The following is an 18002-nucleotide window of genomic DNA, read 5'->3' on the forward strand; positions in this document are numbered from 1 at the left end:
GAAAGCCTCTCTCTGTGGCACCCCCAAATCACCCACCCTTTCTCAAAGTGGCCCTGATGAGAATCAGATCAATAGCAAGTTTTGAGGTGCCTTCTCCTTGGTTGGTGTTTGGTGACTGTTGAGTTCAGCTCCTTCTTTTGTTACCTTCCAGCATCCCAGTTAGTTAGGAAAGCAGTCTAAGGAAGTAAAGCCTAATTGAGATACGAAGGAACTGGGCTGCCCTCTGGCCTCCTAAGCCTGCCTGGAATGTGTTTGCCTGTAAATCCTAAGGGGCCTGATTTGGGAATTCTGACTTGCAGGAGAGACCCGACAGGAGGATGGAGTTTTCCCATAACTCAATCTGTTTGCTTCCTACTTTTCTAGAAGTTTCTTCCCCACTGGCCTATATAGATGAATTCTTCACCTCTTTATCCCTCCCTTTCGCCCTCCATCCTTCATCCATCCCTCTGTCCACCTGTCCATCCCTCCATTCTTCTGTTCATCCTTCATCCATCCATCCCTCTGTATATCTTCTCTCTCCCCTCCCTCCTCCCTCCTCCCTCCCTCCCTCCCTTTCTTCCTTCCATTGACCCATCTACTGATCCAACTGTTTATCCGTCTATCCATCCCTTCATCGATCCCTTTGTCCATCCTTCAGTCCATGCATCCCTTCCTCCATCCATCCTTCTCTCTGTCATTCTTCCCTCCATCCTTCCGGCTCTCCCTATCACTCCATCCCTCCTTCCATCCATCTGAGCACAGTGCACTCCTGCTGTAGGGTCAGGGTCTGTGCCAGGTACTGGAGAGGCAAGACCTCTAGGATCCTTGACTTCGTGATGTGCACAGACTAGTTGGGGCGTCTGAAGACACTTGCCCTTCGATGAAGATTCAGAGCAGGGTCTTGGGAGCAGGATTGCCTGGGCTTGCGGTGAGGTAGCCTCTGCAGGGAAAGGGGGCTGTGGACGCTTGGAGTGAGATGAGTCAAGGTCACTTCAGGGTTGAGAGCACTGGGCTGGTTTGGGGAAGGATAACAAAGACAGAAGGCCTGCGTCATTGCGGGTCATTCTCTGCGATTGGATTGCTGGGCCATGATGTCCCAAAGCCGGACAGGCAGAGCCCTTTAGTCTTCCTTGGTTTCTGGTCCTGGGGAGAACTCCTTCCTTCACTTGTGTCCCCTCTGCCATCATGAAGCAGACCCCAGGCACATGAGGGGAGCAGTGTTCCAGCGATCGAGGGGCCAGTCCCGTTTACCTTAACGGCGCTCTTTGGTGACAGTTCTGAGCTCTGCCCAGGTGGGCTCAGGTGCCGAGTGCTGGTGGCTTGGTCTTGGGGATGTGCACCGACGAGTTTGACAGAACAGATGTATTTCAGAAAAATCGCAGGTCACTTGTTCTAGGTGTTGCTTTCCATTTTGGACACAGCAGCCAGCGGTCCAGCCCAGCCCGACGACCCCTGCTCCCCCGGCCAGGGCTCCAGGGGGGCGCGTGCAGCAGCTGTCGGTGTCCCTGTCAGCAGGGCTGAGGGGACGGTCCCACGGGCTTCCTGGTGGTGGGAGGAACCTCGGGAGAGGGCTGGAGTGTGGGTTCTGAGGGAATGAGCTGGAACCCAGCCCGCGGCCGGCCTAGGGGCCTGCACGCACGTTTCAGTGAGGGCACTTGAGAGGCTCGGTATGGATGTTAATGGCCTTCTAGAGGCTTTAGGGTCCAGAATGTTTAGCCAGGGTGGCGGGGGCATGCGAGGAAGGAGCCCTGGCGCTGGCGTGCGGATGCTGACCGCTCCGGCTTGTGGCCACGCGGTGGGAAATTTCGAGTCACTGTTGTCACGCAGTGTATTTACTCAGCTTCTCCAGGTGGGAACCTGGCTTCTTTTCAGTTCTGAAGGAGAGTTTGGAGCTCACTCTTAAGCCACGTCAGGAGGCTGCCCAAGTATTGTTACCCACAGTTCCGCTCTGAGGAGTTTTTAAACAATTCTTATGACTTGATATTGAGCAAAATGACAGAGTCCCTGCTCCAGTGCCTGCAGTTTGGAGGGCAGCTTCCTACGTTACGGGACATCCTCACTCGAGCCAGTAACACCCAGCCTGCCTCGCTCGTGCCTGTGGTCCCCGCCCGAGCTGGCCCGGTAGGGAGGCTGCCGCAGAGGCAGCGATGACCCGCCCTGCCTCCTTGGACAGTCTCAGGGGAGCCCTGCGTTGTAGAGCCTTTACAGTGAGAATGAGTTTCCCGTCGGGCGGGCCCACGTTAGTGCAGAGGTGCCCCCCAAGACCTTAAGCTCACCGCCTTCCTGATGTCACATAGAAGGGAACCCAGCAGGGTCCCGGAAACGGCAGAAGTGGTTACTCCTGTTACCCTTCCCAGAGCGTTCAGCTCAGGTGTCCCCTCGCCATCAGCACGGGCCTGGTGAGTGGCTTCACTGCGACTCAAGGACCTGCCCCCGTCACTGAGGCCCAGCGCTCCTCGGGCCTCGACCTTTCCTGCCCAGCCTCTGCTACCTCGTCCTGCTGTCCACTTTCTCTGTAGCCCGAGGGACCTTCCTCCGAAACATATCTGATGCCCGCGCGCCCGCCTCCATTCCGCAGGCCTCCCTGCCGCCTGCAAACTGCAGCCTTGCCCTTTGTCAGGCCGGCCCGTGCCTTCAGGGGGCGCGGCGGGGGGAGAGGCTTCCTTTCGCCTCGCCTGTTCTCACCCCCCCTGCGTGAGGCCTGGGCAGGTCCCCTGTCCTCCCTGGGCAGGTCAGAAGCGGCCTTGGTGCTCCTCTCTCTTGGGCCTTGAACCCACCGCCAGTGAAACCGGTCCTTCCTCCAGGGGCTGTGTGTGCTCTCTCCCTGGTGCCTCTTGCCCTGGGCAGGGAGCTTTGGGAACAGGGTTCCCGAAACTGGACTTCCCGGACAGGCAGCATTTCGTGTATATATGAGGGCAGCATTTTGGGTATATGTGTAAACATGTTTTTCTAGGGAGGAGATCGATGGCTTATCTCAGATTCCCAGAGAGATCCAAGACCTAAAAGAACCGCAAGCACTTGCCATTCCCTGCATCCTTTCCTGGCACATGTTTCTTCATCAGAGCTTGATGGGTGTCTGAATGTCTTAGATGTTCAGGTATTTTCCCCTCTGCTTTTGTTCATGGATTCAGATGGCGATATATGCAAAGAGGCATCTGTAAAGAATGGAATTCTCATGCCCAAAAGAAAACAGATTAAGTGACTGCTAAAAAGTTGTGTGTATGTCTGGGTTTTTTTGGTGGGGGGAGGTAATTAATACAAAAAAGGGCGGGTGATGAAATCCTTTAGCTCTTACTCTTAGAAGCCTGGCACAGGACTTCTGCAGCTGGGAGCAGTACGCAGGGGAGAGCTCGACCTCGGCAGTATTTGCAAAGCTGAAATTGAGATCACAGAGCCCAGAGTTCTGTGCCGTCTCTGCCGCTGTATGCCTGTGTGCCGCTTGGCTGAAAGGATGGCCAGACTGTTCCGGGTCGCCTCCCCCTGTGATGCCATTTCTAAAGAATGTTATTGTTGGGCCTCTTTGCTCTCCTTGGCCAGTGGGGTTTTCCTCTCCTATTTCAGTTGAACTTTCTTCTTCCGTCAATTGTTACTATTTCTTTTTTTTTTTTTTCCCCCAAATCCTTCCTTAAAACCTCCCCTTTTAATTTTTAAATATCCCTTCCTGTCTGTGGTATTCAGTAGTAAGTTAAGAACCAAATTTTTATAACACTGTATTTTATTCTTAAAGGAGTATTTTAAGTCCCTCTTCTATTGTTTTGGCCATATTAAAAATAAGAAGATGGTCAGTAACTTCCCAAACTGTAGTCTCCTCTGAGTAATCATCATTAGCAATTTGTCAGGAGAGTAAGGAGGATAAAAATTATTTAAAAGCGGAATATGGTACGTATATGAGTATTCTTATAGCAGTAATACAGCATCTTTATTTCCACTCTTTTCCTCAGGGATGGTGGCAGGAACCCTTTCATTTTTGCCTGGAATCCCTCCTCCGAGCTCGATGGGAGTGCAGAGAGCCGCTGGTGACCCGAGCAGGCTTTTCCCCTCTGGTCTTGCCACTTCTTAGGTGCCCGTCCCTGAGCTCAGTTTCCTCCTTAGGTAAAGTGGGGGTGGTTATGAGGGACCCACCTTTTTAAAATTGTCGTGATGATTAAAGAAGGTTCTCCCGTCCCTCTGAGCACAACGCGGGCTTTGCCCTGGGGGCTGGCGGCTGCGACTGCACACTTTCAGCGGTGTCTGCAAAGCCTACAGGTGGTAGGCGGCAGCCCTGTGCATTAAGCACGGTGGTCCTTGTGTGACTGGATGCAGCCACCTACAGGTATACCCTGGGGCGTTGCCTTGCCAAGTGCTGCTCCGGAAAGCAGGAGACCATTCTGTATCACATGTGCAATGGAAAGAAAAGTGTCATGACATAGGATGTACGTCCTACCCTTGTGAGGTGTGATGTGCTCCAGTATTTTCTTTTTAAACCAAACCACTGATTGGGACATAATCAATTTCACCGCCCACTAATGGGCTGTGGCTGTAGCATGAGAGCGTGACGTAGAGTAATGTGACAGATGAATGCAGAGGGTTGGGAATGATGGTTTAGAGAATGTTTCAATATGTGTCCAGCTATTTGGAAGACGTCCGGGACATTGATCAGCCATGACTTAGAATTTGTCGAGCAGAATCGCCAGATGTGTGTTTAACAGTTTAACGTGAGTGAGATGACAGTCACCTTACGTCCTTGGATTTTGTTTTCTTCTCCCCAGTGTTTCATATGACTTGGAGTCCTGACATTGTTTCTTCCTACTGTAAATGAAGTACTTACTAGGAATCTCAATGCGTGTGTGCATTTTTTTTAACACAGCTTTTAGTAAGGTGTAATTTACATCCCACAAAATTCACCATTTTAGTGTAGTTCAGTGAGTGTTAGTAACTGTATACAGCTGGACGACCATCACCACAATGTTCGGTTTTAGAACATTTCCACCTCCCATCCCCCACTTTCCCACTGTGGTCCCTGACAGCCACTGATCTGCTGATCTGCTTTCTGCCTGTGTATTTTGGAATGCCTGCTTTTCTGGTTCGTCTTTGTAAAAGGCGGGTTCCAGAAGTCAGACTCTCCTGGGAGTTGCCGTTTCTCCACCCACCCCTGCTGAGAACCGCATTGGCTGGGGTTCTCCCTGGTGGCCAGTCGGCCTGGTCGGGAGACCAGGGAGGAGGAGCCGTTGGGGTCCATCGGGAGGGGGCTAGGTTCTGAGGGCTGGTCCGTGCATGCTTGGGTGGGCGCGGGGGCTTGGAGGGCAGCTGCGGAGTATTGGGAGGCCCAGAGCTGACTCTGCGTCTCCTTGCGAGGGCCCTCCAGCCTGCACTGGCTCTCCTTCCTTAGCGCTGTGCATCCAGGATGCCATTCGTAAATGCGACAAGCCGGCCTTTCCTATGGCGCTGGTAAACAGATCTCGAGCACCTGTTCCTCCCGTCCCCGAAGAGGAAGCGTGCATCCGTCACGCAGCAGCCCACTTTCTTGGATGCAGTCTCTCAAGCCTCAGATCTGCACACCTGCTCGTGAGCATATTCTGTCGAGGCAGAGACGTGTGAGAACAGCTCTAGAACTGCCGTAGACACGTATTTGGTGGCAGGCTCCATTCGCCCTTAATCGGGTCGTGTCTGTGACTCACCCTGTGTGTGCAGCTGAGCACCTACTGGGGTGCGCCCTGGAGCTCTGTGGGGGCAGGTCAGAGCGGGAGGAGATGCCATTCTTGCCCCGAAGGAGCAAGTGCTACGGGAGATGCGATGTGAACAAATAACCACGTTCTGCTTAGAGTTTTAATAACTGTCCCAGGAGGAGAGAGAAAGTGCTGAGGCTGGCCCAAGAAAGGACAGCCTACTTCCTGCTGGGGTGGGCTGGGTCTGGACAGGAGGAATCTGGGCCAAATCTGGGAAGACGCATCAGGATTTGAACAGGAAGGGGGCGGGAGGGAAGCATGGGAAAGGGAAAGAACGCTCCAAGTTTGGGAACAGCTGTTCCCGCGGGGCTTGCTGGGAAGGCGGATGGGCAGCCAGGGGCGGAGGGAAGGGAAACAGTTCCCTGCGGGATGTTTTGTGGTCTTAGAAACCTGACTCTTTCCAGATCCCCACCAGGGGCTTTGTAGAAGGCGGTGTCTCAGGCTGGATGTTTCTTAAGCGGTCTCAGCCTCAGCCAGTGGACTTTGCCGTGGTCCTTCGTAGAATCAGACTGTCAGAGAACGAGGTGAGGTCCCGGAGCTGTGCTGTCCAGCGCGGTAGCCACAGCCAGATGGGCAACTGGGCGCTTGAGATACGCTCGCAGCGTAAAACACACACCGGCTTTCAGAGACTTCATACCAAAAAAGGATGTCAAATATCTCATTTATAATTTTTATAATCATTACATGTCAAGTTGATAGTAGTTTGGATGCACTGTGTTAAATAGAAAATATTATTAAAATAATCTCACCTGCTTATTTTTACCCTTTTAAATGTGGCTACTGGAAATTTTTTTTTACTTAATTAATTAAGTTTTGGCTGCGTTGGGTCTTCGTTGCTGCGCGCCGGCTTTCTTTTTTTAGTTGCCATGAGCGGGGGCTACTCTTCGTTGCGGAGTGCGGGCTTCTCTCATTGCGGTGGCTTCTCTTGTTGCAGAGCACGGGCTCTAGGGTGCAGGCTTCAGTAGTTGTGGCACGTGGGCTCAGCAGTTGTGGCTCGCGGGCTCTAGAGCGCAGGCTCAGTAGTTGTGGCTCACGGGCTTAGTTGCTCCGCGGCATGTGGGATCTTCCCGGACCAGGGCTCAAACCCGTGTCCCCTGCATTGGCAGGCGGATTCTCAACCACTGCGCCACCAGGGAAGCCCTAGAAATCTTTTAGTTAAGTATGTGGTCCTCATTGCAAATATTTCTATTGGACAGCACTGCCCTAGAGAATTCTTTTTACTAACTGGGCTGAAGTTTGTTTTTATTTTAGTCTAAGTTGTATCATTAGAGCCTATATTTGAGGTGAACAAAGTGTGTTCACTTATCTCAGGATTGTGCACTTGATGGGCTTGATGAAAAATTCTTTTTCTGTCATTTTCAAGGTGGAAGACCGTCCTGGATGAGGTGCTCAGGCAGGTGACTGCGATCGGGTGCCCCTCTGGCTGTGGTTTCCTTTGGGTGGTAGACTTGCATCTTGGCCTGTGGGCAGCTTGCTCAGCCCTGCATTCTAGCATCTCAATCCCAGGCTTTTAAACTGTGTTCCACTTGTGCAGTATTATACTGCTACATCAGAATAACACTGACATTCCCCCAGTTTTTAGAGGAAAAAATAGCATGGAAGGAAAATGCATGTTTATGGAGTATGTAGTAAGTCCCCAAAACCTTGATATTGGTTACAGCCTTTCAGCCCCACCACCCCATAGTAAAGATGAGAAAACTGAGGCACAGCCAGACAGTCATTTGCCCAGGCTCCTCCTCACTAGTAAGTGCTTAAAGTATAGTTGCCTCAGTTGCAAGTTTTTCCTCCCGTGACGTTTTTACAAGTTGTTGCAGTGTCTGTCCATTGTCAGCATGATTCAACAAAACATACACTGTAGGACTTATACACTTATTCAGTCACCAGCTCGTGGTCTTTGTCAGGTGTTGTGACTTCGGTTCACCAGTGTCTGAACCCGTGTGAGACCCGGTAGGATCGCTGGTGAGGTGGAGCCCCCAGGAAGTTTGCTGGTCATCCGAAATACCTCCTAGATTGGTTTACCTTTGGACACTTTATTCTTTGCTGGAGGAAAGAACATCTCGCCAGGATCTCGCCCCTGTCCACCCTGGTCTCTCCCTTCCTGGTGGAAAGGCCCACACTCAGGAAACCATAGTGTAGATGAAAAGTGGGCTTGGTCGGTAGAGGATCAGAACAGAGGATGTGGGAGGTCTTCAGGGACATTTCATCACGCTCTGTGAACCACCTTTCTCCCTTGCTAGGATGTATCTGCCTAAGGAGAGCTGTTCGAGGGAGGGATGATCCCGTAGCACCTTGGCCTCCTGAGCCCTGTTTTTCTTACAATTTAGGCTTTGAAAGCTCAGTCAAATTCTAGTCTGCCCTCTTCCAGTTGTTCCTTGACTACTAATTGGCTCCGTTGTGGTTTTTATATGGTATAAGTTTCTGAAATTGGCCTGATTAGTTTATCAAACAGTTTAATGAAGGCCTGTTGTATGTGAGGGCTCTGGCTCTCTAAAGAGATGAATGAGAGAAACAGCATCCTTTTTCTCAAGGAACCCACAGACCAATAGGGAAGGCAGCCATATCAAATAATGATTACAGAGTGATAAGTGCTGTCACTTATTACAAAGTGATAAGTGTGCGGGCTTCTCATTGTGGTGGCTTCTCTTGTTGCGGAGCTTGGGCTCTAGGCGCACGGGCTTCAGTAGTTGTGGCTCGTGGGCTCTAGAGCGCAGGCTCAGTAGTTAGGGCGCATGGGCTTAGTTGCTCTGCGGCATGTGGGATCTTCCCGGACCAGGGCTCGAACCCGTGTCCCCTGCATTGGCAGGCGGATTCTTAACCACTGCATCACCAGGGAAGCCCCCAGACTGATAATATGTAATTAAAAAAAAAAAAATTCCTAAGAAGACAGTCTTTTCACACGGAAACCACAAATGTAATTCAAGAACAATTCTAAGACTCAACACTAAAATCGGTCACTCATGCTACAGTAATACACTGAAATGTCAATGGTAATGTTTAGACTGAGTTCTAGGTGTGATTACTCTTTACCCTAAACTCTAGAATTGAGACTAGATGACAATTGCCAAATCAAGTATATGCGTGTTCTATAAATAATAAATGTGATTATTTGAGTGACTTTTCAGGACTAATGTGGCAGGCTTGTGGTGTATTCATTGCTGTTTTAACCTTGCTGTTTTTGTGTAATTTCAGGGAGTTCAGGGACCCACTCACTGCTAAGTGAGAACCCAGCTCTTGGGTGTCAGTGTTACACCATTGAAGTTGGAGAAGCACTAGCGCAGCAAACAGGGTCTAATTCACCACGTAAATAACCACAAACAGCCTGGGGTCCGTGTTCTGGCGGGCTCTGAAACTCGCTGTGAACCAGGTGTGTCAGAAAAGGTGAGGGGGTCATCATAATTTCTTGAGGATTAGTTTGGAATGAAATTGAGATGAATAGTATCCTCTCTGAATTGCATATTAAAAATAAGCGTGAATGGGAAATATAGAGATTATCTTGTTCCAGGAGACTGGAAAGTATAGTACAGGCACCATAGGATTACCCTGGCCTCCTTTTGATAAAGAAAATGTGTTCAGAACCAGTGTTTACACATAGACACAGAGAACAGAGTACTGGTTTCCAGAGGGGGAGGGTGTGGGGGGAAGGGCTAAATCAAAGGGTGTCAACTGTATGGTGACGGATGGAAACTAAATTTTTGGTGGTGAGCACGCCGTAGTGTATGCAGAAGTCGAAATACGTTGTACACAGGAAACGTAGTGTTACAAGCCAGTGTTACCTCAATTAAAAAACAAGTCTCACCGTTAGAAAGATTGTGTATCATCCAAATAAATTCATTTGCCTTCATGGATTGAATAAAAAGAATCAGTGCTCATACTTTGCTCTCTTCTCTCTGCTCTCACCTTCTGCTGCCCACGTTTACTTTTCTGCAGTTCAGGGTAGTCAGTGTCAGATATTCCAGCCCCCTGAGCGTGGCCGGGACGGAGGACATGGGTTCTGAGGCACCGGGCCACTGCCGCCGGCTCCACCCGCTCTCAGCCCTGCAGTCTCTCGGTGGCTGTCTGCTCGGCAGAGTGACGGCCTCCCCAGGTGTCCACGTCCTACTCCCTGGAACCTGTGAATATGTTACCTTCCATGGCAAAAGGGACTTTGCAGATGTGACTAAATAAAGGATCTTGCAACGGGGAGGTGATCCTGGATGATCTGGGTGGGCCCAGTGTAATCTCAAGGGTCTTTCTGAGTGGAAGAGGGAGAACCAGAGAGATGGCATCCTGAGAAAGGCTCTACCGGCCGTGGCTGGCTTTGAGGATGCAAGAAGCCGCCGCGGATGCCAGTAGTCTATCACGGACACTGGTCTTAGTTCAGTGAAATCAATCGGACTTCTGACCTCCGGAGCTGTAAGATGACAAATGTGTTGTTTAACGCCACCAAGTTTGTGGCAATTTGTCACAGCAGCATAAGGAAACTAATAGGGTCTGAAGCAAGTCTGTTGCAGGTTGAGGGGGAAGCAGGAAGGGGAGTGGATGGAACTGGTCTCCATGCTGTAACTAAAGAGGCTGCACCCAGCCAGCATGACCCCGTGAGGTTGGTCGGATCACCCCCATTTTTTTTTTTTTTTTAATGTTTATTTATTTATTTGGCTGCACCGGGTCTTAGTTGCGGCGTGCGGGATCTTTAGTTGTGGCATGCATGTGGGATCTAGTTCCCTGACCAGGGATCGAACCTGGGCCCCCTGCATTGGGAGCGTGGAGTCTTAGCCACTGGACCACCAGGGAAGTCCCCACCCCCATTTTAAAGATTAGGAAACTGAGGCAGGCCCAGAGAGAGAAGAAATGACTCATGCAAGGTCTCATGGAAGTAAATGGCTCTCTGGGAACTGGTACTGGCTGAGATGGCCCAGTGCCACTTCTCAAAGAGCCCCGCAGGATGCAGCAGGCAAAAGGGAACAAAAAGAAGCCCGTGTCTGTGTCCTCCAGCATTCTCTCCCTTCTTGTGGACCAATTCTGGTAAGAACGGCCAGCAAACCATATTCATGTCCTCTGCTGAGGCCAAGAAGAGCCGTTTGTGAAGCGGGGAATCTACGGTGGGAAGATCTGTGCGGGGTGGTTGCGGGCAGGGAGAGCTGGCAGCTCCGGCTTGGTGTTGCTCAGATAGGAGGAGACCGGTGAGAACTGGCCGCGTGGGGGCCTTCACGTCCCACTGCAGAGCGGACTTTGCTGCGGGAGGACACTGGTGCCCGGCTTCTCAGCTCATCGCACCCCTCCCCCACAGCCTGAAAATGCCGGGGAGCTTACGCTGCACTCCCTACCTGCTTGTTCTTTGAAAGTGAAGCCCGCTCGTGCCATCCAGATTTGTCCCGAGCCCTTGAACAAATGCATTCAAGATATCCCCAGAGGGTGATGAGAAAGGCCGTCTCTCACTTCACTGGTAGGAGTGTACGCTGATGCTAAAGCACCTTGGCAGTATATACATCAGGTGTTTGCTGTGAGCTCGTGTCCGTCATTTACAAGAAAGAGCAGAAAATTGGAACATACCTAAATAGATGACTTGAGGTGCCTGGTAAAAAAGTTATGGTTTACTGCATATGACGGAAGGTTCTAAAGTGGTAGAAAGCGATGGTGACAGAGACTTAAAAGGACATGAGGAAATACACAAATGAAAAAAATTAGTGTGTGAAATTGTATCTAGTATGATATCAGCTGTGGAAAAATGTAGGAAAATAAGCTAAACCATGAATCCAGGGCTTCTGGATTATAGGTGATTTTATTTCCTATGCTTTATACTTTACTGTATGAATTTTGTACGTTGACTTCACAATAAGGAGAAAAGACCTTCATATCCTTCAACCCTGTAAATTCACTTCTGGGAATCTTTCAAAGAAAATAATTGTAAATACAGATTACGAGCTATATGCACAGAGATGTTCCTTTCGTCATAGTTTTTTAAATTGAGATGTAATTCACATATACCATAAAAGTCACCATTTAAAGCATGCTGTTTACTAGTTTTTAGTATAATCACAAAGTTGTGCAACCATCATCCACTATCTAATTCCAGAACATTTTTATCACCCCCTAAAGGAAGCCTAACCCCTTAGCAATCACTCCCCATTCTCTCTTTATCTCCAACCCCTGACAACCACTGATCTACCCTCTGTCTCTATGAATTTGCCTGGTCTGGACATTTCTTATAGATGGATGCATACAGCATGTAGCCACTGTGTCTGGCTTCTGTCACCCAGCACAGTGACTTCAAGGTCCAGCCATACTGTAGCATGTGCCCGTACTTCATTCTTTTTTTATGGCTGAATAATATTCCATCGTATGGAGAGACCATGTTTTATTTGTCCATTCATCAGTTGATGGCCCTTAGTTGTTTTCACGTTTTGGCTATGGCGAATAATGCTGCTGTGGACATTCTTTTGTGTGGACATATGTTTTCGTTTCTCTTAGGTATACACCTAGGTGTAGAATTACTGACCCATATGGAAACTCTGTGTTTAACTATATATTTGAGAAATTGCTGAACTGTTTTCCAAAGCAGCTCTCATGAATATTTACACTAGTGGAAATTAGGAAATAGTGTAGCTATCAATAGTAAGAGAGTGCTTAGGTAAAACATATTAATCCCCTTAACGAACTGTTTGTAAAAATGCAAGTTATTTATTCTTAGACCGGGTGCTGGGGGTTCAAAGGCAGCTGAGACAGGGTAATTGTTCTCAAGGAGCTTTATCTATTCAGTTGTTCCAAGTGATGTTTACAAATAATTTATAACAAGCGGGGACAGAATACTTAGGCTATAGTGTTAGGCCATCTTGAGTAATTTTTGGAGAGATTCAAGGTATGAATTAATAAGTAAACATGTTACAAAGTTAAGTGGAAAAGGCAGGGGAGAAGATTGTGTATACTGTATGATCATGGCTATGTCAGAAAAAGACGAATAAAGAGAACATATAGAAAAAAGATGGAGGAAGACACATCAAAATAGGAATAATGGTTGTTTTTGAGTGGTGGTGTGCATGGACATTTCTCTCCTATTTAGGTGTATTTCCTAAACTTTGTGTAATAGAAACAAAAATACCCCGGGGTCTGTGTGTGGTGACCGTGGGAAGGAGTTGGTGGGAAAAATCTAGCATCAAGTTTTTGGGGAGATGAGAACTCAAGAGCCTGGACTGGCGTGCCTGTGGGTGACAGGACAGTAGATTTAGATATCCTTGATGCTCTTACTGAAAATCATGCCAAAATTTGTCTACATACAATGAAGTTACAGCTATCTGGAAGTCTGGAGGGTGTGTCATCCTGATAAATAGGTGGCTGAAGCAGAAGCGCAGCATAGATGTTTCACGGTGTAATGGATGAAGCCAGGGAGTGGGTGTTTCTCCCTGCTGTCAGCTGCTTCCTTTGCTGCCTTCTTCCTGCCCAAGGGCCCCCTGTCCTTGCCTTCTAGTTTACCACTTCTGTCTTTTGGGAGCTGGAAAACTTCTTCATTGAGCCTGTTCGAACTGCTGTCAAGTGAGTAAATGGTCTCCAAGTGTGAGCCCTGTGGACAGAGGAGATCAACAGCAAGGACTTGATAACTTCTTGCTCGTGGTGCGAGCTGGACTCCGGGAGGCGTGACTCCTCATCTGCTTGCTTCGAAGTACTGATTCTGTGGGTGATCATGCGAAGTCCATGCTCTGCTTAGAGAAGTGGAACCAGAGACATACGGATTCTATATCAGGCCAAAGTAAAATTTACCAAAATGGTAGATGTGTCAGTTTATTTTTAGAAGAAAGAGTATGGAAGTGTTACTTTACTTACTTGCGTTGTTTATTGGATAGAAAATTGAAAACTATGAACTTTTAATAGTTTTATAACAGTTGTGAGTTGTAAAGTAAATGAATTGGGCTCAGCAGCGCTAGAAGGTCAGGCTTCCCACATATATATATACATATTTTTATTTTTTATTTTTTTATTTTTATTTTTTCATGTAATATTAACATATTTCCATACATATTTCCATACAAATACAAATACATATTTTTAATTAATTAATTTTATTTTTAGCTGCGTTGGGTCTTCATTGCTGCACACGGGCTTTCTCTAGTTGTGGTGGGTGGGGGCTACTCTTCATTGCGGTGCGTAGACTTCTCATTGCGGTGGCTTCTCTTGTGGCGGAGCACGGGCTCTAGGTGCGCAGGCTCAGTAGTTGTGGCTCACGGGCCTAGTTGCTCTGCGGCATGTGGGATCTTCCCGGACTAGGGCTCGAACCCGTGTCCCCTGCATTGGCAGGCGGATTCCTAACCCCTGCGCCACCAGGGAAGCCCTTCCCACCTATATTTGTCTAGTAAATGAGATCATGTATGTCAAGATGCTTAGAACGTGCCTGTGCTTGGGCATCTTTCTCTAGGCTCATACGTGAATCTAGAATAGCAGAGTTGTGCTCGGGACTCAGTTTATCTTCAGGTAGCATTTGTTGTGGCTTGGTCCCATTCAGGACTTGAGTCGCGCACAGCAGCCTGCCGTTAGCTGTTTGACTTGGAACCACGCCGCCACCACAGCATTCCTGACCTGTAAAGGAACCGTGCTGCGGACGCTGGTGTTTGGGGCTGGGACCGACGCTGTGCCGTAGGCTCATCTTGTGATGTCGTGGCGTTCTGAGCACATCGTATTTGAGAGGATTTGCATGGTGTGTTTTACCTTCTGTATATGTACTTCTGTTTTGATATTGACTCTAACTTCTTAAAACCATTTTGTTTAAAACGAGGATGAGTTCAATCAGTGCCATTCTGATAGTGTTTATCAATTTCTAAAAGCTACTGGGAGAGACAGCTTTGTTGTCGAACCAGTTTGGGGAAATAACATGTTCAGAATTCATACTGGTCTTGTGGGGCTTGCCGTTGGTTGTGGTGTCTCACTTTCCTGGGGCCAGAGACTGGAACAGAGATGTGGGAAGACTGAGGTAGTGAAATTTAGGTTATCAGATTCCCATGCATACCAGTCAGTGTGCATTTATAGAGACAACTGAATAGATAGCTGCCTGGGCTCAGACGATTGTAGGGGCGGCTTGTTGCATGCCACAGCTGTCTTGTCAATCAACGTGATCATGGGGTATAGGGGCGGGGGAGGTTCTACTTAAACCCATCTGGAAAACCTTTCCTTTATCTATCTGTGTCAAGCCAAGCTTTCCTTGATCAGATTTACTTCAAGGAGAAATGTCTGTAGACAATGTGCTTTTGTTGTTTTTCTCCGGAAAACAAAGAGGATCCTTTGCAGTTTCTGATTCCTACTGTGTGAAGAATACAGGCAGTATTTAGTAGGCATCTCCTTGTATCCTTACCATGCTTGTTTGGCTTTTTGCCTTTGGTCAGTGGTTAACATTTAACTCCTTCACTTATGACCACTGGTAGATGAAACTTACAAATACATTTTAGATACATTTAAGCTGTAATGTACAGAAACTGAAAGTTGTGAGGGGGGAACGTTTGTCAGGGAATGAGAACCTAGGTGCTCTCCGGTTGTTGTGGCAGAGCGACATTCCACTGTCATCGCCTCGTTAAACCTACAGCTTGGAAGAAGATGCTTGTTTTACCTGTTTTGTAACTGTCAATATCTGTTTTTGCTGGTATTTAAAGTTGCACTGTGAGATAGTAATGCTTTTAACTGTGAGTGTACTGATATTGTTACTGATGATTATTTAGGCAAAGCCAGTAGTTAGTTTTCCAACCAAATAGTTGGAGCAAAAGCAGTCAATTAGATAATAATCTTGTATTGAAACTGAATTCTAGAGTCGATTCAGCAAACTTCCATGAAATTGACCTCACTTTCAAATTTGCTTTCATAATTTTATTTTGCAGGATAACAAAGCCATTGACCTTTGCCGATTGTGTTGGGGATGAACTTCCTTTAGGATGGGAAACTGTATATGATAAACAAATTGGAATTTATTACATGGACCACATAAATAGTAAGTAGAGTGCCACACTTGAGTTGTTACATATGAATGACTTTTCACATTGATCCCACGGATGCTAGGAACTCTTTTTGTAGAGTGAAACAATTGTTACTCTCCAATGCGGCATTAAACTGGGTTTTTATAAATGTCATCGGAAGTGTTCATTAGCTGAGTTCTTCAAAAAGTGAAGCAGTTGTGTAGCTACCTGGCTTGTGTGTTGCTCAGGCCTGCATGGAATATGTGGAATGCAGAGTTTGAATATCTAATAGAAGGAATAAATTTCCCAGGCAGTTTCAGTAATAGAAATCTCTCTCAAAATGGGAAGGGTGTTTTCTTGCAGAGTGAAGTTTTACAGGTTCTTGGAACAATAAATGCCCAAGTGGTTACCTTAACTTCATTTTGTCTTATCGCTTTGATTTTAACTTTAATATACCAAACCTTTTGGAGCTTTGTGAAGGGAGAAAATGATGTAAAGACCACAGCTAAAATAATGGGTCCTTGACCATGCCAGCCTTCTTGGTGGAATTGTTGGGAGCAGTGGTTCTCATCTGGGGCCGGTTTTGCCTCCCAGGGACACATGGTAGTGTCTGGGGCATTTTTCATGGTCACGCCTGGAAGAGGTGCTCCCGGCATCTGGTGGGTGGAGGCCAGGGATGCCGCTCACCCTCGTGCCGCGCCCAGGATGGCCCCCCGAAGAGGCTGAGCCACCTGGAGTGTCAGTGGTGCCGAGCTGACGCACTGCTTCACGTGCAGCATTTGGTTCCAGGCCTTCTCTGCCCCGCGCTCCTTGCTTTCTGCCGCCTCCTCAGCCTTCCTCCATCAAGGACCAGCTGGGGACCCATTTCTCTCTCAGATTCACATTTCTTCACTCCCCCCTTTTCGTTCTAGCTGCCTAGTGTTTCTCTCATTGTCATTACTGCTGGGGATACGAAGTTCCCCTTGGTGTGCTTTCTGTCCTTCAGTTTGTTGAGTGCGGGGGAGGCCGGGGGCGGGGTGCCCAGCATGTGAGTGACGAAGCTCCTTCCACGCTCAGTCCCACGGCTCCTCCTGTCCCCTTAGTGTGATCGACCCGGGCTGGTATCTCTAGGGCTGATTCCTGCATTGTCACTTGCCAGCTGGCCTCCGGAATTCAGCATTTGGAACCCTGAATGGCGAGGCATCCTGGCTGGGTCCTGGGGCAGGGGAGTTTCCGATCCGTACACTCAGCCTTCACGTGACTGCGGCTCTTACCCAGGGATTGGGCAGGGGGGTGAGTGCCGCCCTGGCCCTGCTGCCCTCCCCGGCGGTTATACCAGTGGCAGGAGGGCTTCCGGGTGTGTCCACCGCCCTCCCTCTGGCCTGGCTGGCCCGGTGCCCCTGGGCTGCGTGCGGCCGGGCTGTCTGGCCTTCTGGGCCACCTTCCCCGTGCTGTGGGCCTCTCTGGGCCCCGGGCGGCAGCGCTGAACGGCACAGGCATCCGCCTTACACAACCTTTTTGGAAGCCGCCTGCCTGCCGCCGAGGCCCAGGACTGACCCGTTCTGGCTCGTCTCTCGTAAACCCCGCTTGCTCCTCCCTCTGTGTCCCCTTCTTTGCCGCTGGTGTGCCTTGCTCTCCTGCTGGCTGAGTCACAGCAAGTGTCACAGAGCACCTCTGTGTGCTGGCCACTCTTGAGGCCCTGGGGACACAGGAAAGTGAGACCCAGGCTCCACCCTAAGGATTCGACATGACACGCTAGACTTGGCCATGAACCCGAAAACCGAATAATCACCACGGACTTTCTTCCGGCCACCTTGAGTATAACGGATGACCCAGCACCGTGGGGGATGTGGCTGAAGACATCAGCTCCAGGGTCATACCACCTCCTGCCTCTGAGACCTTCAGGGAACCCAACTCTTTTTTTTTTCCCCAGGAACAAAAAAGATTATTATTGTAACAATTTGTACATGGGCCAGAGACCCCATTCCAGAAAACTTGCTCCTGAGAATCTAACTCTTGATAGCACAGCTTTAAAGCTCTCTAAAGGCACAGAACCTGAGGAGTCAAATATTAAGTTGGAACTGTGCAGATTGATGGTGAGGTGAGGGACCAGAGGGGCCCTGCGTGGATCACCTTCAAGGTTCCCAAGACTCTCGGGTGCACTGGACAGAGTGCGAACGATGCCTGTCGGCCGGGGCGAGTCTCATGGCTGAGTCAACGTCAGAGACATCTGGGCACTTATAACAGCTGTGACTCTGCCCGCGCCCCCTCAGCCCACTGAATCTGGACTCCCGGGCTAGGTCAGGACCCCGGTTTTTGTTGTCTTTGTTTCTTATTTCCCCATGGGAGCTTTTAAGGCCCAGAGAGGCTTTCTAGGAGGGGCCCTGGGGTAGCAGTGTGAAGCGGGGTAGGGGATGTTGCTGGGAGGGGGTTT

The 18002-nt window shown here is 49.0% G+C and overlaps 1 protein-coding gene across 3 annotated transcripts in view; it reads left to right on the top strand.

Moving 5' to 3' along the window:
* The window catches only part of WWC3 (WWC family member 3), a 129046-nt gene that overhangs the window by 27288 nt on the left and 83756 nt on the right, over positions 1 to 18002 (top strand). For all 3 annotated transcript variants that reach the window (XM_068534192.1, XM_068534194.1, XM_068534193.1), the window contains exon 2: positions 15515 to 15624. In XM_068534192.1, coding sequence (XP_068390293.1) covers positions 15515 to 15624 — 110 coding nt within the window. The remainder of the gene's footprint in view (positions 1 to 15514; positions 15625 to 18002) is intronic.

This window comes from Eschrichtius robustus, chromosome X, assembly GCF_028021215.1.
Source record: "Eschrichtius robustus isolate mEscRob2 chromosome X, mEscRob2.pri, whole genome shotgun sequence".
Lineage (NCBI taxonomy): Eukaryota > Metazoa > Chordata > Mammalia > Artiodactyla > Eschrichtiidae > Eschrichtius > Eschrichtius robustus.